The 16,796-nt window shown below is 42.7% G+C and overlaps 1 protein-coding gene across 1 annotated transcript in view; it reads right to left on the reverse strand.

Annotated features, from left to right (window-relative positions):
* The window catches only part of lsp1b (lymphocyte specific protein 1 b), a gene marked incomplete at its 5' end in the record, with an annotated part of 114,326 nt that overhangs the window by 60,928 nt on the left and 36,602 nt on the right, over positions 1-16,796 (reverse strand). The window contains one exon of the mRNA XM_084337668.1: positions 5,167-5,337. Within this exon, the coding sequence (XP_084193794.1) occupies positions 5,167-5,337 (171 nt within the window). The remainder of the gene's footprint in view (positions 1-5,166; positions 5,338-16,796) is intronic.

The raw sequence follows: 16,796 nt of genomic DNA on the forward strand, positions 1-16,796 counted from the left end.
CGTCATCTTTGACAGGCTTTAATGGCTTATGGCCATGCCAACCTGTACACGCTCGATCTCGTCGGATCTCGGCCGCTACGCAGGTTGGTCCTGGTTAGTACTTGGTTGGGAGACCGCCTGGGAATACCAAGTACGGTGTGCTTGGGGCTGGTTCTCCATTCTTTTCGCTCCTCTCTCACGCATGGCGAAGAGGGGCCTGTTGGGGTGGTCTTTGACCTCCTCTGGTGACCCTGTGCTTCCCGTATCGCCGGGCCCGGTCAGAAGTAATGTTTCGTCGACCCGTAGGCCTGGGATAACCCTTTTTTGAAAACTGAAACACTTGTACTGCGGTATAGCCGGTGTGTACCCGCAGGTGTGTTTTGGAGTTTTTTCTTGAGGGGTTATAGGAACAACCACCGCATTGGGTAACGACAAGGTGGTTGATTCCCTGGTGTGTTGGAGCAGTGTAAACTCCCAGGTTACCCGGTTGAGGGTGCCCCTGCACGTTCATGACGTCTGCCAATCATGTCAGCCTTCTCTGCCTCAACCCCTCTGGGTGGTTTTTTTTTAAATGGAGGCTTGGTCATGCAACAACGCCAGCATACGCCCCTTCCGCCGGGGCGGCTGTTTTCAGCTGACTCCTTTGGCGCCTGTCTCGTCCGCAGTGCTCCAGGCTCAGGTTACAGCCTGTTGCCTGGTTTTCCCCGCTGCGCTGCCTGCTTCCGTTGGTTAACCTTTTTTGTGTGCTTACGGCCATGCTGACTGCCTGTTCTGCAGGGTCAGTGTGCCAGGCGGTGTGCTACTGGAGGGAAAGGGCCCGCTCTTGAGAGGGGCCTTATCCGAATACGCTGGCGATGTGGGGGGCGGTGTCACTAAGTGACCACCTGGTGGGGTCTTGATGCCTGGCGTCATTGACCTCTCCGGGCCCCCGTTTTCCAGGGGCTCCAGTCCCTTCAGTGGGTCTGGGTCTTCCTTCGCGCTCCGCTGCTACGGCCTTGCCACGGGGTTGGGTTTGCTCTTGACCCCGTGATTTCTGGGGGCAGTAACGAGGTTGTTCCTTCCGTTCGTTCCCGGGTGGCATGCGGGTTGTGCGTGTGTGTAGTCGTGGGGTCAAGCCACGGTCTGCTCACCCTGTGCGTTGAGTTGCTTGAGTGCCTCTTCGCACGGTCGGATCCGTCGCCCTCCCGTGAACCTCCAATAGGGGGGGTATCCTCCATTAGGGAGGGTCGGGGGGGCTCGATCCTCCCCGGTCTGATGGTTGTGGGGGGCTACAGCGGGGTACATTTGTCGAGCTTCTAGCTCCCACTCAGCTCCTGCTATGCAATATGACGCTGAGCGGGAGCTAGTATGAAACAGAACGTTAGGTTATGTATATAACCAAGTTCTGTTAATACTAGTGACGCTCAGCGTCTAGACGCCGCTGCGGCCCTTGATTTTTCATTGTGGTGAAATTTGTTGGGAAGGAGATGAGTGTGTGGCACCACCCCTGCTTATGTAGGTAAGCGGATGGGGGTGTGGCCAGATGAATGCTGGCATGTAAAGGTACATTTTGAAATGTATTCAGTGTATATACGCTGAAGCGAGATATATGCAATATGACGCTGAGCGTCACTAGTATTAACAGAACTTGGTTATATACATAACCTAACGTTTTGATTCCACATAGTAGAAGGGGATGTTTTTGTGACCCTTTATTTTTCCCCATGTGAGGTTGGACGCAATTACATTGTGTGACTTGCTTTAGCGAGGGACCCAGGAAATGATCTTTGAACAATGGAAAATGTAGCTCAACAATGTATACCTGTTGTACAATGTGTCTGTTGTTACGATGCATTGAGGTCCATCGTTTGATTTTAATGCTTAAAAGAACGGGATGTTTTAGTGAACCTTTATAAGAGTAAAGTTGGACAGTATTCATATTACCAGAGTACCAATGTTCGTGGGTCATTATGGCCATCTATTGTTGCCTATTGGGCTTTGCCACGTTATGAGTGCAGCACCTTTACTTCATGCTAAATGCAGTACCTTTGTTTTTCTGGACAATATTTGTCATGTTGGTTATTTATTTTATTTAATAAACATACATTTGCATAAGGCAAGCATAACCACTCCCATGTTGATAAGAGTATTAAACATTTGAAAAATATCCCTTTATGGTACATTTTGAACAGATATAAAAATTTGCGATTAATATGCGATTAATCACAGTTAACTGTGGGCGATCATGCGATTAACCCCTTTAAGCTCGAGGGGCCTGGTACGGGGCCGAGATTCATATCACGCCATAGATCGATCAATACAGAACGTATTAATTAATGTTGCATTTCTTTTTCAGCACTACGTTTGTTTACCAATGATTTTAAGTGTTAATAGCTAAATATGAGTTCATAAATATCTCATAAATACCCCGACGGAAACCGGATGAATTAGACGGACATAAAGGAAGCTGTCATAAGTGTGTGTAGTCCTATGAACGAGGAGACCCAGGGCTTTCGATGGGCTTTCGAATTTCATAAAACTACACTTCCCAGCTCATGCCAGCCCCTGTCAATCATCTGACTTCCAGTGTGAACCTTTTTATTTTTTGTACCTTTTTTTTGGGATCATATTTCACGGGTCAAACAAACCTGAACGCTATTGCCATAAAATAGAACGTAGTTTGTTTCTTTACCTTTCTGTGAACGTCTGAAAAAAAACGCGGCTCAATCAGATGAAAAATGGTGGAGCTATTTATATTACAAAGAAGTAACTGTACTGTAGATTTCATTCGCGGTTTTTGCTGCCCTGTCAGGGGCGCCTGCTGGTACTAAATTCAGATAGAAAGATGAGAATTGGCCCGATCCATAGATGTGTGACTTGGCCATAATAAGGTAATTTATAGGCCTGATATTCTATATTCATATTTCAAATTGCATGTGTCCGGAAGGCAAAATTCAGTACTGTATCTACAAAAAACCCTGTAATTTTTTGTACACTTGATCTCAAGAAGGTGCTGAATCTTTCACGTCTGGTCAATGTTAGCATGGTGTTATTCACCATCAAAGATGAATTATCCTTTGGTTCATTACAATTTACTCAAGCCTAGTAACAGACACAGTATTTCTGACACTGGGAATACATTCCCCGAGATCCATAGATTTCAGATACCAAGAACATGCAAATGGACCATTTAAAAAAAAGTCTGTAAATGTTTATTCTACGTTTTAATGGAATGAATGAGTAGAATGTCTGTTTCATCACCTGTCTGTCTCATCACCTGTCTGTCTCATCATCTGTCTGTCCCATCATGTATCTGTCATATTATCTGTCTGTCTCATCACCTGTCTGTCTCATCATCTGTCTGTCCCATCATGTATCTGTCATATTATCTGTCTGTCTCATCACCTGTCTGTCTCATCATCTGTCTGTCCCATCATGTATCTGTCATAATATCTGTCTGTCTCATCATGTGTCTGTCTCATTATCCGTCTGTCTCATCACCTGTCTGTCATATTATCCGTCTGTCTCATCATCTGTCTGTCTCATCATCTGTCTGTCTCATTATCCGTCTGTCTCATCACCTGTCTGTCTCATCATCTGTCTGTCTCATCATGTGTCTGTCTCATTATCCGTCTGTCTCATCACCTGTCTGTCTCATCATGTGTCTGTCTCATCACCTGTCTGTCTCATTATCCGTCTGTCTCATCACCCGTCTGTCTCATCATGTGTCTGTCTCATCACCTGTCTGTCTCATTATCCGTCTGTCTCATCATCTGTCTGTCTCATCACCTGTCTGTCTCATTATCCGTCTGTCTCATCATCTGTCTGTCTCATCACCTGTCTGTCTCATCATCTGTCTGTCTCATCACCTGTCTGTCTCATTATCCGTCTGTCTCATCCTCTGTCTGTCTCATCATCTGTCTGTCTCATCCTCTGTCTGTCTCATCACCTGTCTGTCTCATCATCCATCTGTCTCATCACCTGTCTGTCTCATCACCTGTCTGTCTCATCATCTGTCTGTCTCATCACCTGTCTGTCTCATTATCTGTCTGTCTCATCATCTGTCTGTCTCATCACCTGTCTGTCTCATTATCTGTCTGTCTCATCACCTGTCTGTCTCATTATCTGTCTGTCTCATTATCTGTCTGTCTCATCACCTGTCTGTCTCATCACCTGTCTGTCTCATTATCCGTCTGTCTCATCACCTGTCTGTCTCATTATCCGTCTGTCTCATCACCTGTCTGTCTCATCACCTGTCTGTCTCATTATCTGTCTGTCTCATCATCCATCTGTCTCATCACCTGTCTGTCTCATCATCTGTCTGTCTCATCATCTGTCTGTCTCATCACCTGTCTGTCTCATCACCTGTCTGTCTCATCACCTGTCTGTCTCATCACCTGTCTGTCTCATCACCTGTCTGTCTCATCATCTGTCTGTCTCATTATCTGTCTGTCTCATCACCTGTCTGTCTCATCCTCTGTCTGTCTCATCATCTGTCTGTCTCATTATCTGTCTGTCTCATCACCTGTCTGTCTCATCCTCTGTCTGTCTCATCATCTGTCTGTCTCATCACCTGTCTGTCTCATCACCTGTCTGTCTCATCCTCTGTCTGTCTCATCCTCTGTCTGTCTCATCATCTGTCTGTCTCATCACCTGTCTGTCTCATCATCTGTCTGTCTCATCATCTGTCTGTCTCATCATCTGTCTGTCTCATCCTCTGTCTGTCTCATTATCTGTCTGTCTCATCACCTGTCTGTCTCATCATCTGTCTGTCTCATCATCTGTCTGTCTCATTATCTGTCTGTCTCATCACCTGTCTGTCTCATCATCTGTCTGTCTCATCACCTGTCTGTCTCATCATCTGTCTGTCTCATCACCTGTCTGTCTCATCACCTGTCTGTCTCATCACCTGTCTGTCTCATCACCTGTCTGTCTCATCACCTGTCTGTCTCATCACCTGTCTGTCTCATCATCTGTCTGTCTCATCATGTGTCTGTCTCATCACCTGTCTGTCTCATCACCTGTCTGTCTCATCATCTGTCTGTCTCATCACCTGTCTGTCTCATCACCTGTCTGTCTCATCATCTGTCTGTCTCATCACCTGTCCGTCTCATCATCTGTCTGTCTCATCATCTGTCTGTCTCATCATCTGTCTGTCTCAAGCCTTTAGTTCGTCCTCATTAGTCAAGATGTATGTCTTGTACTCACACTCCTCCCTCTGCCGCTCTGGGGTGGGGGCTGCTGGGGTGGGGGCTGCTGGGGTGGGGGCTGCTGGGGTGGGGGCTGCTGGGGCTGCTGGGGCCTCCGCTCTCCCTGGCTCTTCTCCTGCGCTCACGCTCGATCTCTTCAGCATCCTCCACACTTCGCTGCACCGTCACCCTAGAATAACCATGATGGATTGGACATAGACAGCTTGTGAAACAAACGGACACACTCCTCTATACACACAGGCTTGTTTTGTGTACACACATACACACAGTACATGCAACTTGTGCAATACTGACGTTTTGTGCAAAAGGGAAATGTGCAATTTACAATTAACGTGCAATCTGCTCCAGCACTTTACAATTCGAGTGCAATAAAATGAGCACATTAGCACTTTGGCACAAGCACCAGTCATTTTAACACTTGGTACTAGGGATGTCCCGATCCGATCACGTGATCGGGATCGGGGGCCGATCACATGATTTTCAGAAGATCGGAAAAAATAAATAAATCAGGAGTAAAAGAAAAAAAGATTTTTTTTTTAATTCAACAAACATGACCATGTTCACGTCTTAAACTCATATTGAGGCCTTAGTTTTGGTTTTAAATGACATAATAATTATCATTCATTTATTTATTGTCGCACAGAGCAGAAGAATTTGCCAAAACAAACGCATTTCCTTTGATTTAGACCATCGCACGACAGTGACGTATGTCGAAAATAGCACACCTACAAGCTCACAACGCGTCACTCCCGCAACACCGGCAGGTCCACCTGATGACTCGGAGCACCTAGACAAAATGTCAGAAGTTTGGAAGCGTTTTAAAATTGAAACCGAAGCCAGTCCAATAGCCAGTTGCAATTTTTGCAAGGCGGACGTTCCGCGTGGAGGAAAGAACAGAGCTGCGTTCAACACGACCAATCGAATACGTCACGTTATGTGACTAGAGCGAGCAAAGGAATGTGGGAGGCGGCTGGTGCTTTGCCAAACAGCTGTATTGATTGCAATGCCTCGCTTGAATGAAGTTAACGTTCACCTGGATAACGTCAACATTCGCTTTGTGAGGATTATTGTCGGCGTTTCAGACCAAAATGGAGCAAATCATTACGTAAGTCGAACACTGTGAATGTATAGGTATATAGGTTAACTAATGTGCAAACAGATTTAAACTTTGAATATTTCTCGTATGAAGCACATTCTCAGGGGCTCTGGGTGAATGTAATGTGAGCCGCCACGCTTGAGGGTCTATTGAGGCAACAGAGGGGCTTGTCTCGCTTCACCAGTTTCTGACAAAAATGCGTCAAATTGGTTACTAATGTGAAAGATCGGATCGGGAAAGATCGATATCGGCAGATACTCAGAATCACATGATCGGTATCGGATCGGGAGCAAAAAAATGCGATCGGGACACCCCTACTTGGTACCTAAAGCACCTTAAACGTATAGTCTCCCCATTTCCAGGTTTGTCGCCATATCACACATATTGTGTTGTCATTGTCTGTTTCATCCATTGTACGTTTGTGTAGTTTAGTAACTTACTGTAGTACACGTACTGTTGTCTGTTCTTGTGATTATGAAGTTTGTGTACGTTGTGTAGGTTTTTCTGATTTGTTAGCATCAAACTGCAAAAGGACTACAGGTGGAAATTAGCCTCTGGCTATAATCTGGCAGATTTACATGAAAGTGTTCATCAATATGTACTGTCCCTATTTTAAATTAAAAACTATATATATATATCAGTGCTATATGCATTGGATGTTTCAGACAGATAGTTCTGGCGTAACTCTGACACGGCATTGACAGCTAGATTCAAGTTTGACTACTTTAACACACCCTTGGCCATCCGTGTATATATGTGATTGGGAGCCAGCGCTTGACGGCCAATCACGTATATATATACGTGTTTAACTCGTTATTTCTTTTATTCGCTATTGCCATTCATAATTCATCGAGGCACCTTGTGCATACTGTTCTGAGTGTGTCTGCGATTGCAGACGGTCAATACCGCCCCCGGGCGGGGTTTAAATACTCAGTCGAGGTAACCTGTTACAACGATACATCTGCGAGGCTGCCCCCCCCCCCCTCCATATGCAATGCTGGAGAACGTGGCACGGACCTCCGCGCCCAGTACTTCAAATGGCGATCAGAATATTGGATTCTTTTTTTTGCATTACATCAGAGACCAGGTAAGGACTCCATATATCCAATCTTGCTTTGATATTGTATTTATTTCTCCCGTGATTGAAGCTGCCTGTGTGTGCTGCTGTGTGTGGCTGTTTACCGTTGGCTGCGGTGGGGGGGGGGGCGAGCATGAGGAAGGATAATAACGATAATCTAGCGTTGATTTCAGGATGATTAGATAATCAGGCGAAAAAAAGCAATGTGTTTAGTGGATTCCACTAAAACGCTATTATCGCGTCTTTTCCTGGGATTACTAAGAATCACCAAAACTATACTCATATTCAAAACGGTATAAAACGGAAATGTACGGATGAAAAAACAATCTGTTTTGTGCATGTTGACTGGAAGCAACTGACAATCGACAGTGTTATTAGACCCATAGCTATAATATAAGATATATTTTAAGCACTCGCAAGTGAACAAAGCGCCCCATTGACTTACAGCACTGGCGTTCTATACAGAAGGTAAACAGCGACCCCTGGCCGTGAATGTGTTTTTTTTTTTTTTTATATTTAACGTTTTTTATTTTTCTCAAACAAGACAATACATGACAAAACAAGACAAGAAATTATAATAATAACAATAACAACAAGGGGCGAGGGGGGGGGGGGTGGCAGAGCGTTACAAAGGTTCAGTAGACAAACTTATTCCAGATAGTGATCTAATAAAGTTCAGGGGACCTTGAAGGCCATCGGGCCTATCACTCTCTTGAAGAGACAGAACAGCCTGTTCCATCGATAGCAAGTCCATGAAGTCCTTGCGCCAGTTCTCCATACTGAAGCAGTTCGGTTTGCGTTCTTTCCAGTCATTAAAATAATCCGTTTGCATGCTAGAAAAGCCAGTGCTACAGTATTATTTACAATCTTTGCTTGAGCAGTGTCCATTTTTACACCCAATATACACATTATAGGGCAAGGATTAATGTCAATTTGGAGAGTAACTGACAGGTCCTCAGCAATGTCCAACCAAAATGTCCTAATAAGCGGGCAGTGCCACAGCAAGTGCATGAGCGTACCCTCTACTCCACACCCATGCCAGCACAATTTGGGTAGGGTGTGATTCATTTTATTCAATGTACAGGGTGTTATATAGGCCCTGTGTAGTATCTTTAATTGTATAATTTTATATCTAACACATTTTGATATTTTTGTACTATTCCTAAGTGCTGCTTCCCATTGTGTTTCAGATATGGGTATACCCATGTCTCGCTCCCATTGGACTTTAGTTTGGGTATTGGTATCAGGGGTGGTTGAACATGATAGTTTATACATTGCAGAAACAATGCCTTTCCTGCCTGTAATTCCCCTTAATGTCTCTTCCATGACTCCGTTTGTTCCTATAGCTATGCCTTTAGACAACAATGATTTAATAACTGATTGTATTTGTAAATAAGATAAAAATTCTGTCTTTCAGCCCAAACTGTGTTTTAAGTTCATTAAAAGGTATCATATTTCCCCTTTCGATCACTTGGCCCACCTGTGTTATATTATGTTGTTGCCATACATTATTTTTAAGGATTTTACCTCCTGCAGAGAGCAAAGGGTTTTTCCATAATGGACATGATGGTAAGGAATATCCACTAAAGGTCAGGCGTTTATGTAAGATTTTCACTATTTCACATGAAAATTCTAAAAGCGGATTGTCCAGTCTGGGAGTGATTTTTGAAAGAGATAGATCTTTGTTATGTTCTTCTATAATTTGTTCTTCAAGCCATTCCCAGCTGCCAATCTGTCTCACACTATTGTAAGCCCACTGCAAGGGGTATCTTGAGTTATATGCTATGTAATATTGGTGGATATCTGGTAGTCCTATTCCTCCACTATTTCTTGGTTTTATAAGTTTTTTATGGCTGATTCTAGGTTTTCTGTTGTTCCATAGGAAGCCAGAAAATAATTTGTTTATTTCTTTGAACCAACTAGGAGGGAACTTTAACGGTATAGAGGACATCAAAAAAGCTAGCCTTGGTAACAAATTCATTTTTATAATATCAGATCTGCCCCAAAGGGATAAAGGCAAGACTGTCCATCTTTTGATGTCCTCCTTTATATTCTTTAAAAGGTCAGATGTATTTAACTCAACCATTTTTTCAATGGGAGATCGGATTTTAATTCCCAGGTATTTAATTCCTTTTGGCTTCCAATTGAAAGGAGCAGAACCCTGGGCCCTGTTTCTCGTACCTGGTTCAACTAAGTCGATCAAGATGTCATTATCCAGATTCAGTTAACCCGATGTTTGAAGCCGGGATTTTCCTGTTCCTCGAAGGTGGATTCAGTCTCGTTAACTCGATTCAGACTTGAGACCCAGGCTAAGTGCGCGCGGCCGCTTCAGGTGAAAAGCCAGCACGTATCGATGGCAGAGATCCTGATTCTCTAACGGCATTGATTGATTAATTGATTTAAAACTTTATTGACAGATTGCAATACGGCTCAATCGCCTCGCCGACAAGTTAAATGCGTTATCTATAGGCTAATTTTAAGTCCCTCATTACCTCAATCAATCAGATTATATTTCTTTAAACTTGCCTGCTGGATTGAATAATCAAATGAGATCTTGCTAGCGAAAATAATTAGTTAAACTGTTATACAGAATTACGATACGGCTCTCTTACCCATTGATTGATGTATAGTCGATCTTTAACTTATCTCCACTGTGGTCTAACGGGTTGTTCTTTTGACTTTCACGCAGACGACCGGGGTTCGAAACCCTAGTCTTTTCCTTCTTTTTGCAATATAGGAATAATTCAATTTGGTGCACGTTGAGAGCTATATAAAGAATGACATCCTCAATGCATGTAGATTTATAATATTTTAACTTAAAACCAGGCTACTTTGGCGTATAATCATTAATATTATATTCAAAAAAATTATATTGGAAACACGGGGTTTCGAACACCGGTCGCTGGGTTGGCAGGCTTGAGCACTACCGCTGCGCCACTGTGCCAGATGGGATAAATTCATTGTTTATACATTAATGAACGAGAGACCCGTGTTTAGAATATTCTTTATTTTGAATGAAGTTTTATTTCTTTATCCTCATTCATTAATGTGACGTCAACGGCTCATTCAATTTCTCAAATCCGTCAAACAGCGCATCTCATCAGACATCTTAATCCCAGTTACAATTAAAATAACCACGTCATAATGTGTACATCGCACCGAGCGAGCGCCACGGTATATATAACATGCATTATTTAGGACAAAGTGAATTTAGTATCAGCATTTTGGGTCTATTTTACATTTCAAAAGCCCCCTCTGGAAGAATGGAGCACAAAAACGTAATTCAGAATGGTATAATGCAGATCGTAGACTGTGGGAATAATTTCAGGAAACGGGCTGTCACTTTTTTGCGGGGGCGTGGCGATGGTTCAGGCTAACTTGAACTTAAACTCTGCTTTCGACCAGGCTCAAACTTTTGGATCTGTTGTCATGGTGATTTGGAAAATCCAGGTACGGGGAATCGGAAAGTCCGGCTTAAGTCAGACTTACCCGAAAGTTATCCGGCTAACTCAGTTATCCAGGTACGGGGAACGGGGCCCAGATGTGATTGAAAAGTTAAGTTGTTAAGTGGAATAGCTTCACTTTTACTATAATTCACTTTATAGCCTGAACATTTACCAAATGTATCTATAAGCTTTAGCACTGTAGTGTGGTAGTGAAAGGGTTAACCCTTTGTTGTGTGGTAGTGAAAGTAGTAGCTGCGCCCAGGCAGGTGTGTCCTCGCTTGACATGATTTGTTTGATTGCTGCACGCCGTTCACCTTTCTTTGTCTGGGTCCGGGTTTCTCGGCAAGAGCCAGAAATAGACATGCAGACAGGCAACTATGTTTGAACAAAATAATCCAGTTCTTCAGTTTAAATAGATGATCATTTAGAAGCAAAATACTATATTTTAAGGACAGAGCTGTGCAGAGCACTCAGCACGCCATTCCTCTCAGTCACGTGACGTCATCACACACCTGGGTCATCCAGTGAATCCAGTGAATGTGTTTTAATAGAGCTTTTTCACAGCAAACATTTTGACACGTCATAGCAGGGTGAACACAGCTGTAACTAATAACGTTAAAGGGGACTTGCTATTCCTAAGGTCTAAGACTGTCCAGAAATATTTGTGAAAACAAGCAACTCTTTCCCTAATCCAAACTTGTGATGTCTGGAGCTGCTCCATAGACAATGAATTGGGCAAATTGTTATCCAGTATAGGTGACACTGAGAGCACCCAGGGGAATGTTCTGTGTATATGATACATTCTCTGTTTCAGAACTGAGAACACTGCTACTATAGAATAAAGCTCATTTGGGTTTAAGAACTCAAACAAACATTCCGTGGGTTCACAAAATCTGTCTCTTTATAACAGATGACATCACAGCTCTAGGCTTTATAACAGATGACATCACAGCTCTAGGCTTTATAACAGATGACATCACAGCTCTAGGCTTTATAACAGATGACATCCCACGCTTGAGTCTTGTTCCTCTGGTTTCTGTTTTTGGGAGAGAGAAGCCCATGTTCACAAATATTGATTGAACTTTCCTGGGCTGTGGAAATAACACATTCGAATAATTCTTTACCCATGGGTGTGCCAGTGAGCCGTGCCAGTGTGGCATGCCAGTGTTGCGTGCCAGTGAGCCAGCATGCACAATACCAGGGCCCTGGTACTGACACCTACAGTAAATGGAACTGATCCATGATGAATAATAGTAACTGTGTTTACCTTGCTACAACATGTCAAAATAAAACGTTTGCAGATGAGCATTTAACTCTTTCACTACCACACTACCAAATGGTTAACCCTTTCACTGTGACAATACAGAAGGTTAACCCTTTCACTGCCACACGACAAAGGGTTAACACTTTCACTACCACACAACAAAGGGTTAACCCTTTCACTACCACACTACAGAAGGTTAGCCCTTTCACTACCGCACTACAGACGGAACCGTCTGTAGTGCGGTAGTGAAAGGGCTAACCTTCTGTAGTGTGGTAGTGAATGGGTTAAATGAAACAAAATAGCTGTGTCTGAGGTTGGATCCCATGCAGGCTGCATAGAGCAGCGGTTCTAAACGTGGGGTCCTGGGACACCCAGGGGTCCTTGAGGGGCTTCCAGGGGTCCCCAGAACAATTATGGACAGTTTAATCTCACTATAATCTTTTTATTGACTAGAAGTCAGCCTGATGCAATAGAATGACTGGATGGGTTTTCATCTCATCAGAGTTTCCTGCTCAACTACAATAATATGCCAGTTATGGGATCCTGAACTCAATAACCTTTATCAGGTGGGTGTCTGCAGTGTTAACCCTTTCACTACCACACTACCAAAGGGTTAACCCTTTCACAACCACACTACAGAAGGTTAACCCCTTCACTGCCACACGACAAAGGGTTAACCCTTTCACAACCACACTACAGAAGGTTACCTTCTGTAGTGTGGTAGTAAAAAGATTAATGTTTGTCACTTTGGGGTTGAGAACCACTGTATTAGAGCAGTGGGTTTGGCTAAGGAAGGTTAATTTATTTCCACATGGAGATTGGGGTCAGGTTATTCCCCACATTTGTTTTGATTCTGGGTAATTTTTTTGGTTGTCTTCTGTTTAGGGAGGCTAGCTCACTAAATATTTTCAAAAGTAAGCTAAAGATGTACCTCTTCACCAATACATTCTGCCATGACTCATTACATCCAGACTATAATTATTGTATTGTAAATTAGAGCTATTTTATTGCACTGCTTTTATTCTGTCTATTTCTACTGCATTATTATGTCTGCATTTTATGTCTATTTTTACTGCTGTGAAGCCCTTTGGGTTGCAATCCTTGCATGAAAAGTGCTATACAAATAAAGTGTATAATTATAATAATAATAATAATAATAATAATAATAATAATAATAATAATAATAATAATAATAATAATAATAATAATAATAATAATAATAATAATAATAATAATAATAATAGCAATAATAATAACCATAATAATATAAATGGATATAATAACAATAACAATAATAACTAGGGATGTCCGATATTATCGGCCTACCGATATTATCGGCCGATATCGGCATTAAAATGTGATATCGGAAAATATCAATGTCGGTTTTCAAAACAATTTTTTTTTTACATTTCTATAACCTTTATTTACCCAGGCAAGCAAGTAAGAACAAATTCTGATTTTATTTATTGTCAAAAGTATGCATAATGTTGTGTTAATTCCACAACAAGAGATATGTAATGTTAATTACCTGAAATTATTAAATTTTTGGGGGGGAGGGAACCCTGCATATATTGGTATCGGTTGATATCGGTTGATATCGGTATCGGAAATTAAGAGTTGGACAATATCGGTATATCGGTATCGGTAAAAAAGCCAATATCGAGCATCCCTAATAATAACTATACTAATAATGGCTATAACAATAATAATAATAATAATAATAATAATAATAATAATAATAATAATAATAATAATAATAATAATAATAATAATAATAATAATAATAATAATAATAATAATAATAATAATAATAATAATAGCAACATGGTACTAATAACAACAACAACAATCATAATAATAGCAATAATAATAACTATAATAATAACAATGGCTATAATAATAATAATAATAATAACAACAATAACAATGATACTAATAACAACAACAATAATAATAATAATAATAATACTAATAATAATAATAATAATAATAATAATAATAATAATAATAATAATAATAATAATAATAATAATAATAATAATAATAATAATAATAATAATAATAATAATAACAATAATAGCAATAACAACAATAATAATAACTATAATAATAACAATGGCTATAATAATAATACCAATAATAATAACAATAACAATAACAATGATACTAATAACAATAATAACAATAATGTAATAATGAATTTTTTTTTATCTTTTTCCCCCTCCATTTTCCTCCGATTTTCTCCCATCCCAATGTTAGTCGTATGCCAATTCCCAATCCCCTTCCTGGTCGCTGCGCACTTACCCCCCACAGTCAGATCATCTGGGAGAGTGGAGGCTATCACGTGCTTCCTCCGACACACGTCCAGCCAATCAACCGCTTCTTTTCACCTGGCAGCGCGGATCCTCCCTGAGAGGGCGTAGCGTGTGGAAGGATCACACTATCCCACTCAGGTCCTATCCGCGCTTAGCAGGCGCCCCGACCGAACTGTAGGAGTCGCTGTTTACAATGACCCGGACCCACCCCGCCAGCTTCTCCCACCCTCTAATACTGCCAATTGTATTAGTGTGAACGGCCAGCCAAGCTGGTGACAACCCCGGAGCTGTGAGCTCGATTCGAACAGGCGAATCCAGCTCACAGCTCCGGGGTTGGTGACGATCGCAATCTCCGCTACGCCACCTAACCGCCCCAATAATGTATTATTCTATTATTATTTGTCAAAGCTTTAAAACATTGGACGCCAGACCCGAGTATAGTCGGGTTAACTCGCAGACGCTTGGGCGCCAATCACGACTATAGTCAGGTTTTAATCGTTATTTCTTTTATTAGCGATATCCATTCATTTTCATTCATCCAACCTGATGTTATCGTTGGGAATGGGTCTGAACTCGCAAAAGGGCAAATACCGCCGCCTATCGTCTCCCGGATGGTATTGCACATCATTGGATCCGGTCCAGGTTTTCCTTCTCGGGCATGCAGTATCGTTATACCACATTGACTGGGGACACGCTGCTCAGAGTGGATTATGTGTTTTGGATATATAACGTTGGATCAATAAACGCGATCAATATTTGGAATGGCGATCAGGAATTGGATTAATCTTTTTGCAGGACATCAGATGTGAGGTAAGGACTCTATGTTACCAGTCTTGGGTTCTGTATCGTTAGGGCTCAGCTTGGCTTCGCCTTCTGCACTATCTCGCGTACGTGCACGCGTACTGAATAAACCACAAATGTACCTCTAATACCAGTATTAGTCTGACCACACCCCTCATCAGCTTACCTACATAAGCAGGTGTGTGGTCACCTGCTCTCCTCCTTCTCGCTTTCACCACAAGGAAGAAGTGCCTCGGTAGATCCCCACACTTGACACCATGATGGAAGAAATTGGATTAGGAACAGCTTGGGAAACAAGGATACGTTGACATCATATCTTTATTTTCTCTCTCACTATTTTCGAGAAAATACGGCGATATTGTCTTCGTACTGGAGTGTCTAGAAGATGATGATCATTCTACAAACCCTCCACCGGTTTTTCGTATTGGGAGCACGCCGCTGCATGCTTCTCAACTGCAGTTCCTTGCTGTGTTTGTTGGGGTGAAACCTGTCAGGCCACAGCTGAACTGTCGGACATGCCGCTGTTGTGAGGAGCGGTGCGTTCCAGGTTGGGTGAGTAGTGTTGCTGGCGGGCTCCACTTGTCTGTTAGTGCTATGGGGGCTACTAGACGAAGTTTATGGAAACCGGCCCCAGGCTAGGGTCCTTTGTTTAGCCGTCTAGGCGACAGAAGGCCTTGGTCTGGCGACCATTATAGTTTTAACTAGTGGGCCGCGACCATTGACACTGGTGATCCCTGTGTGTTCTGGACGAGTGGATTCTCTCTGTCACCGTGTTAAGACCCCATCTTTCATATCCAAATGAGAGTATTCCTTCACGAGGGGATATGTGCATGTAATGTGCGATAGCGGCAGATTCATGTTCAAAGTCAGCTATACAGGCCAGTTGGTACTGTGCTGATTCCGCCGGACGTGTTATTGTCACCGTTGTGAAGCGGTGTTGACGTCTTGTTTTCCCTTTTCTCTTAAAAAGTGAGGAGGGTTCAGAACGGCGGCCTGTCTGGGTGAGTGTTATGTCATTGTTTACATGTTCATAGCTTACGGTTAGCCGGTCGGTGGCCTGGCGCGGGGTGGCTTGGCTTCTCGCGCGCCGCCGGGAGCTCGCTCCTGATCGCGTGCGTCGTAGATCGGCGTCTCGCGAGCGGAAGCGATAGCACCCGAACGGCTGGAGCAGCCGTTAGCTTGATGCTATTCTGTTGAACGTGCTTTGATTTTTAACATGTTTTACACTTTTGACCACGACGTCATCCTTGACAGGGGATGTTCGTCAACCCTGCCCGAGCCTAGACGGGGATTGCGTCAACAAAGAGGACTGTAGCGACTGGTGGAGCGGCGACGCTGCCCGGATCGAACAACACGGGACGCTTGTGACTGCACTTCGCTGATCTGCGTTCCGGGCAGGTACGGGGTTGGCCAGACCCTCATAACACGTCTTCTGGTTTTTACCTTGCTAAATGTATTGTGAATGACGGTGTTTTTTCCCAAAACGTGTGTTGTTGCAATGCATTTGAGATACGTTGCGGGTTGTGTGTGAGCTGTTTTTGTCACTGGCAGTAGCTTCTCCGTGCAGGTCGTGATGTATTGATCTGGTTGTTGTGTGAGAAACATCATGGTGTTTATGTGTACCGTGT

This window comes from Notolepis coatsorum (genome assembly GCF_963971535.1).
Source record: "Notolepis coatsorum genome assembly, chromosome: 20".
NCBI classification, from domain to species: Eukaryota; Metazoa; Chordata; class Actinopteri; order Aulopiformes; family Paralepididae; genus Notolepis; species Notolepis coatsorum.